At 38.8% G+C, this 7,325-nt stretch overlaps 1 protein-coding gene across 1 annotated transcript; it reads left to right on the top strand.

The window, feature by feature from the left end:
- LOC308460934 (vomeronasal type-2 receptor 26-like) lies at window positions 1-4,538 on the top strand (the record flags this gene model as incomplete). The annotated part of the gene is made up of 5 exons (XM_080977472.1): window positions 1-219; window positions 357-1,220; window positions 2,276-2,503; window positions 3,418-3,457; window positions 3,637-4,538. 5 exons carry the CDS (start codon window positions 1-3, stop codon window positions 4,536-4,538), a joined length of 2,253 nt encoding a protein of 750 aa, XP_080833598.1.
- Between the last annotated feature and the right edge of the window lie 2,787 nt (window positions 4,539-7,325).

The raw sequence follows: 7,325 nt of genomic DNA, 5'->3' as shown, positions 1-7,325 counted from the left end.
ATGCTACCTAATGTCACACTTGGTTTCCACATCTCTGATAGCTATCATGATGCAATGATGACCTATCGCACCACACTGGATCTGATCTTCAAGTCAGATTGTTTTCTTCCCAACTACGAATGTGGGTCACACAAAAGCCTCCTAGCAATTATTGGAGGACTTGGCTCTGACACCTCTTTTCATATGAGGGACATCACATGTCTCTACAAGATCCCACAGGTAATATATATTCATGGGGGTGTGGGGATTATTATTACTCAGCTGGGAAGTCTACAAGAAAGAAGCAATATTATTAAAATCACTTTAATTGAAAAAGACTCTTCATAACTCACTTGATGTTATCCATTTTCTTATAGCTTACATATGGTTCATTTGCCCCAGATGAGATCCAAAGTATGGAAGGCCCTCCTTTTTACCGCATGGTTCCGAATGAAAACATTCAGTATATGGGCATTATCTGGCTACTTCAGCATTTTAGGTGGACATGGATTGGGCTCTTTGTGGTGGAGGACAAGAGTGGAGAGCAATTCCTTAAAATACTGGAGTCATCGTTTTCCAGACATGGAATCTGTTCAGCCTTCACAAAAAGAATTCCACAAGTAGCTCGTATGGAGGAGCTTTTAAATCACTTTCATTATGCAAATTTAATTAGTGTGTCTTTCACAGATTATAAAGCCAATATAAATATTGTATATGGAGATCCTGTAACAATTCTATGGCTGATAACTTTTATAGGTTCACAGTATAATGGAACCAATGAAAACAAATTATTTGGGAAGGTGTGGATTATGACCACACAGATAGACTTTGCATTATCTGGGATTTCAAGAGGGCTGGATTTCCAGATGTTCCATGGTGCCATTTCCTTCACAATTCACACAAAAGAGGTTACAGGGTTCAGGGAATTTCTTCAGAACATAACGCCAAAGAGGACTCAAGGAGATGGCTTTCTGAAAGATTTCTGGGAGCAAGCCTTTGACTGTTTACTTCCAGATCCAGGGATGCCTGCAATGGATGATGACACATGTACTGGAGAGGAGAGGCTGGAAAGTCTTCCTGCAGGTCTTTTTGAAATGCACATGACTGGCCAGGGCTACAGCATCTACAATGCTGTATATGTTATTGCTCATGCTTTGCATGCCATGTACTCATCTAGATCCAGGCACAGACCAACCGTGGTTGGTAGCAGTGTTGACGTTCAGCCCCTGCAGGCTTGGCAGGTAATAGCTCCACAGTAAAATCTACTTGATACAATGAACAGATTAATTAATACAAGTGGTGCCTATATCCAGTTTCCTCCACCTTGTATAATGGATCAGAAAGGTTTTTCCAGAGGTGGGATCTGTGGGTGAACATTTCTTCCTATAACTAAAGCTTGCAATCTTTAGCATGTTGTTATGTGATTGTGTTCTATTTTTCTTTCTTTCCTTCTTTCCTTCTTTTTTTAAAAGTGTTTTTATTAACAATTTCAATATAACAAATTATCAAAACATATCATATTCAATATTTCCCCCTCTTCCCCCTTCAACCCCCCCAGGACTTCCCTCAGCTCCTCTCTCTGATTTCCCAGCACATATTATTCTCTGCATATTATGAAATTATACATATCCTTACATTATCTATCTACCCTGCTATCAACCAATAAATTTGTGTATGTTTTTTTCAAAACCTGCCAAGGAGTCCAGTTCATTGTCCAGTTCATTTTAGATAATTTGTAAAAAGCTCCCATTCTTCCTTAAAGTCACAGTTGTCCTTGTTCCTCAATTTGTATGTCAATTTAGCCAGCTCTGCGTAACTCATCATTTTTTCTTGCTACTGTTCTTTTGTTTGGATTTCCTTGTTCTTCCATCCTTGTGCTATCAAGACTCTTGCCCCTGTTGTAGCATACATAAATAAGTTTTTTTTTGTTTTTCTTGGAAGGTCTTGTCCTACAATCCCTAACAAAAATGCTTCTGGTTGTTTTTTTTACAAATGTCATTTTAAACATTTTTTCAATTCATTGTATATCACTTCCCAAATTTTTTATAACTTCTCTACATTCCCACCACATATGATTAAAAGTCCCTTCTTTATCTTTACATTTCCAACATAAGTTTAACCTGGTTTTGTACATTTTTGGTATCTGTACTGGTGTAATATACAATCTATACATCATTTTCATATAATTTTCTTTCAAAAGAGAACAATCTGTAAATTTCAAAGAATTTTTCCCAGTCCTCAAATTGTATAATATGTGCTATTTCTTGTGCCCACTTTCTTTCCTTCTTTCAATCAGCTCCACCTCTTTCTTCAAGGCATTTCATTCAACAACTCAGTTGGAGAAACAATGGCCTTTGATGATAAATGGGAAATGGGTTGTGGCTTTGACATAACAAACATGATTACATTCCCAAACAAGTCATTCCAGAGAGTAAAAGTTGGAAGGGTTGATACCAATGCACTTGATGGAAAAGTATTCATGATCGACGATGATATAATTGTGTGGCCAAGATTTTTTAATGAGGTATTGATGCTATAATTTCCTTGGTGAACCCTTGGTGGGTAATAATGATGTAAGAACGTCTCTTTTCTCTAGAACTTGGCTTTGCAATGGGCCACCAACCTGAATGGATTGTAAATTGCCTTCATTGTTCTTGGTTTTTTAAAAAAAATCAAACAACCAAACAAACACTGAAAGCATCTTTTCCAAACCAATTCCCAAAATTAAGTGCTACTTGCAATAAAAAGCTTGTAATCTTTTTTTGTCTAATTCAGATACTGTAGACTTTGGCCATTATGTTATGAGGAGATATGAAGAATTTTATCTTCTAAAACTAGATTCTCCCTCAGTGAGAGAGGAGACATTTTCCTTTCTTAGTTGTCTAAAGTGATCTATTTCACTTTACTCATTTTCAGTTCATGTCATCTGCAAACACAAATTTGGTAATTTCTGTTACTGTGGTCTAAGGCAAGCATGTCCAAAGTCCATTTTGGGGGCCTAATCCGGCCTGCCAGTCAGTTTAATCCAGCCCCTGTGGCAGTTTATTTTTTATTTCCTGGAGTAAAATCCTTCAATCAAAAAAAAAAGGTCAACAACTTAGGGGTAAAATCATAAAACAAACTCATCAATTTCAATCCTAAAAAAAGGTTAACAACTTTGGATGGCCCTCATGGCCCTTCACTTCATCAAATCTGGCCCTTTTTGAGAAAAAAAGTTTGGACACCACTGGTCTAAGGCATCAGGCTACAGCAGCAAATGATGATTCACTCCTCCTGCGTATTTAATTAGCTCTTTCAACAATTTTCTACTACTTAACTTCACATTTACTGATCAGTATACAGCAAAGTTGGAAACTGGAAGCTGGACGTAGGGATGAAATCAAATAAAATTAGACATAATTTTCTTCCATACTAATCTTCCTTCTGTTTTGTGGATAGGTGCTTCCCCTTTCTTCATGCAATGAACACTGCCAGCCTGGTAATCAGAAGAAGAAAAAGGAAGGGGAGAAAGCTTGCTGCTATGATTGTGCTCTGTGCCCAGAAGGGAAGATTTCTAACCAGACTGGTAGATGATTAAATTCTAGCACCATAAGGGCTAATTTACTTTCTTGGGTCTAACAAATTGACACTGAAATGGGACCATTTTCTGTTTTTCAGATGTGGATGACTGTTTCATATGTCCAGGAGCTCAGTATCCAAGCAAGAATAAGGATGCTTGCACCCCCAAAGTTGTAACCTTTCTGTCATATGATGAACCTTTAGGGATCACTTTAATCTCAGCTGCGGTTTCCTTTTCTCTGATCACCACCCTTGTGTTAGGAATATTTATTAAGCACAAAGATACACCAATGGTGAAAGCCAACAACCGGGACCTCTCATATACTCTCCTTGTCTCCCTCTTGTTCTGTTTCCTATCTTCTTTGTTATTCCTTGGCCAACCTGGGAAAGTGACCTGCCTTCTCCGACAACCAACTTTTGGCATCGTCTTCTCAGTGGCTGTTTCTTGTGTGCTGGCAAAGACCACCATAGTTTTTCTTGCATTCATGGCTACAAAACCAGGATCTAGAATGAAAAAATGGGTGGGGAGGAAAGTATCCTATTCAATTGTAATTTGCTGTTCTCTTGTTCAAATATGGTTTTGTACTGTGTGGCTGGCAACCTCTCCTCCATTTCCAGATTTAGACATGTACTCAGCAAAGGAAGAAATCATTCTGCAATGTAATGAAGGATCAGTCATCATGTTCTACTGTGTCTTGGGCTACATGGGTCTTCTGGCCACCACCAGCTTCATTGTGGCATTCCTTGCCCGCAAGTTGCCTGATAGTTTTAATGAAGCCAAATTCATCACTTTCAGCATGTTGGCCTTTTGCAGTGTATGGTTGTCCTTTATTCCAACTTACTTGAGCACAAGAGGGAAAGGTATGGTGGCTGTGGAGATCTTCTCCATCTTGGCCTCCACTGCTGGGTTACTGGCTTGTATCTTTTGTCCAAAATGCTACATCATTGTGCTGAGGCCAGAGCTGAATAGCAGGGAGCAACTGATAAGGAGAAAGCATTGAGGAAAGTCCCTCCCCTTTTTATCATATTGTTACACATCCAATGCATATAATTCAAAATGAGACAGAAAGAAAAAGAAACATTAAAAAGGAAAATGAAAGGTTAGATTCTAAACAACAAAATGTTGAATGGTTTTGATTTCCAGCTCCCATTATCCCTAGTTAAGCATGAGAGATAGAAAAATAAACATTATATAAAATTGGATGTGCCTACAAATTGTTTTGTAATATACATTATATGAATATTTATTAACATACAATTGTCACTGTTGCAACAGGGACTTTTTTTGCCTTTCTAGATTTTGGTATGTTATTTATTGCTAGTTCAAAATATATTACGGTTGCCATACATCCGCAAAATCCCTGATAAGTCCTTTTTTTGGAGGGCCTACATCCCCATCAATGGGGATTTTTGCATTTTATAGGAAATGTCTGGGATTTGGGGTGGGGAGATTAACTGTGCCGCAGATTCAGAAGCAGTTGCCTTGGCCAGAGGTGACTGTGTGTGAGGCCTGAGTGCTATCTGTGTCGCCACTAGGCCCTTATGCATTTTTCCTGGCTTTGTTTGGGAGTGACTGCGAAGGAAGCCACTGGTGGTAGTTTGGGAATGTTCAGGGTGGCAGGAGAGGATATATTGTTTATTAATACCCTTCCTAACTTGCGTTAGCAAGTTTCTTTACTTAGCAGAGTGCATTCCCCTTTACACAGCACAGCAGATATCTGGTTGCAGGCTCGTGTAAATCTGATTGTATTTCAATTCAGCCTGTCTTAGATTGAATAGAAACAAACGTGTATATCTTGAATAACAACAGGAGGTGGTCGGCTGGAGCAATTAACCAATTAAACAGGTTTATTTTATAAGTATTAACAAGTTTATGTTTTCTCAGATAATGTTCTTGTCAGTTTCTTAACTTTAGTTTCTTTACTGGCCTATACCTTCCTAATACCTTCTGACTGATTATCTCAACTGTTTGACTGACTCCTCTTAACAGATTCTCCCACTCTCTCACACCAGACTAGCCCAACCCACAGACTTATCCTCTCTGTCTCTCCTCTAACTCCATACTGACTTCTTAAGGACTCTAACTCTAATTCCTCCCCTTGGGTTCCTATTGGTTAGTCATTTTACAATTAGTTAACCCTTTCCTTATGAACACAGTATGATGTCACACACCTAGGAGGGTGAACGCCACACCTTCCATTCTTCCAAATCTTTGTCCGTAAAGTAGAATTAATTTTTAAATTCCTTTCTTCCCTCTCCCCCAATTTCATTTTTAGCTAAATTCTCCTCCCTTGATGTCTGAGGGAGAGAAATCAGATTCTCTCTCTCTCTCTCTCTCTCTCTCTCTCTCTCTCTCTCTCTCTCTCTCAAATTATACTGAACTGAGAAAACATGGTTGTGAGATAGGCTGCAATAAACTTCAATGAATTCATGAGATTTACTTCAGATCAAATATGGTTATGTTTGTATTCATGGATGCTTTTGCCACGGGCTATTAGCCACTAAAATGCCACAAGATACTTTGTTGCTTTTCCTGCAAAAGAGCAACAGGGCTCCCCCCTTTAGAAGTCTCTCTCTCTCTCTCTCATTTAATAAAAGGAAAATACAAGGAAGATTATTGATTTGTAAATGAGGCACATGTTGATAGTTGAGATATGTATGTCTATTGTGTGATACATTTAACACTCATCCATGGAAGACAAAAAGGGAGAATTGTTTGAAATACACCAATCACAGTGGAACAGTAAATACCCCCCCAAAGGGTGTGTGAATGCTGGAATGGATTGTATTAATGTCGAAACAGATTGAGAGACAATCATACATCTCTAGGTGTAGGGCAGGTGATTGTGGTTCAGCCAAAATAGTCACGCTGGAGTTTGCTCACCACAGAAATCTGCAAGAAACTTTTTCTCACCCCTTTAGGGAGAGACGGCTTCTGTCAGAAATCAACATGTTTCCTAGCAAAAGTGTTACTCAGAATCTAAACCTTGAAGAAGGAATCATCTCCCCCTGCAATTATCCAAATACTATAATTTGTTTCCTTTGCTGAAGTTTTCCAGAAGGCAGGAGAAAACAGTCAGTAAGCACATGTGAAAGTTGTTATAAATAAACCACTGGGCATAGGGGAGATGGGATTAGGTGCAAGAGGCAGGTAGGGTCCAACTTTGACACATATTTGGAATTAAATAGCTGCCCATTCCAGACAGTGCTAAATGTAAGGCTAATGATTTTCTCATAGATTGGGATGAAACCATCAAATCAAATCTATTAATGCTAGGCAGTGGGCTAGTTATGGAACAAGAATTTTTGCATGTAGAGAGATACTGTGCTTTCAGAATGCTGTGTGTAATAGTGTGGCTCATTCTGTTGCTTCTTATGGTGTGTGAAGTGAATGTTGTAAGGTGCCCCCCAAGTGACCCGCTCCCTGTTACACATGAGTGGTACCAGCCAGGGGGCCTCATCATTGGTGGGATGACTTCTCATACGTATTATGTTGACACTAAAGTTGACTTCTCCGAACATCCTTCTCTGAACCTTTATGATGTGCCACAGTAAGTATTGTTTTCCCCATGTGTATTTTCTGAGCTTAATGCATTTTACCAAGTTTAGAGTGGAAAGCAGAAATGTGGGTTGGTAGTGACATTTAGTTCTCTGTGGATATTTTTTTAAAACATTATGAAATGTTCACATTTCCTGAGGTTGTCCGTTTTCAGTGTAATGGGGAATCCAATCAGCAATCCAAACAGGGACCCAAATGATTATCTTTTATTGATTCAGTTGGAAGGTTG

This window comes from Podarcis pityusensis (assembly GCF_964106645.2).
Source record: "Podarcis pityusensis genome assembly, chromosome: 13".
In the NCBI taxonomy this organism is placed as follows: Eukaryota; Metazoa; Chordata; class Lepidosauria; order Squamata; family Lacertidae; genus Podarcis; species Podarcis pityusensis.
This window is presented reverse-complemented; position numbering and strand designations above follow the sequence as displayed.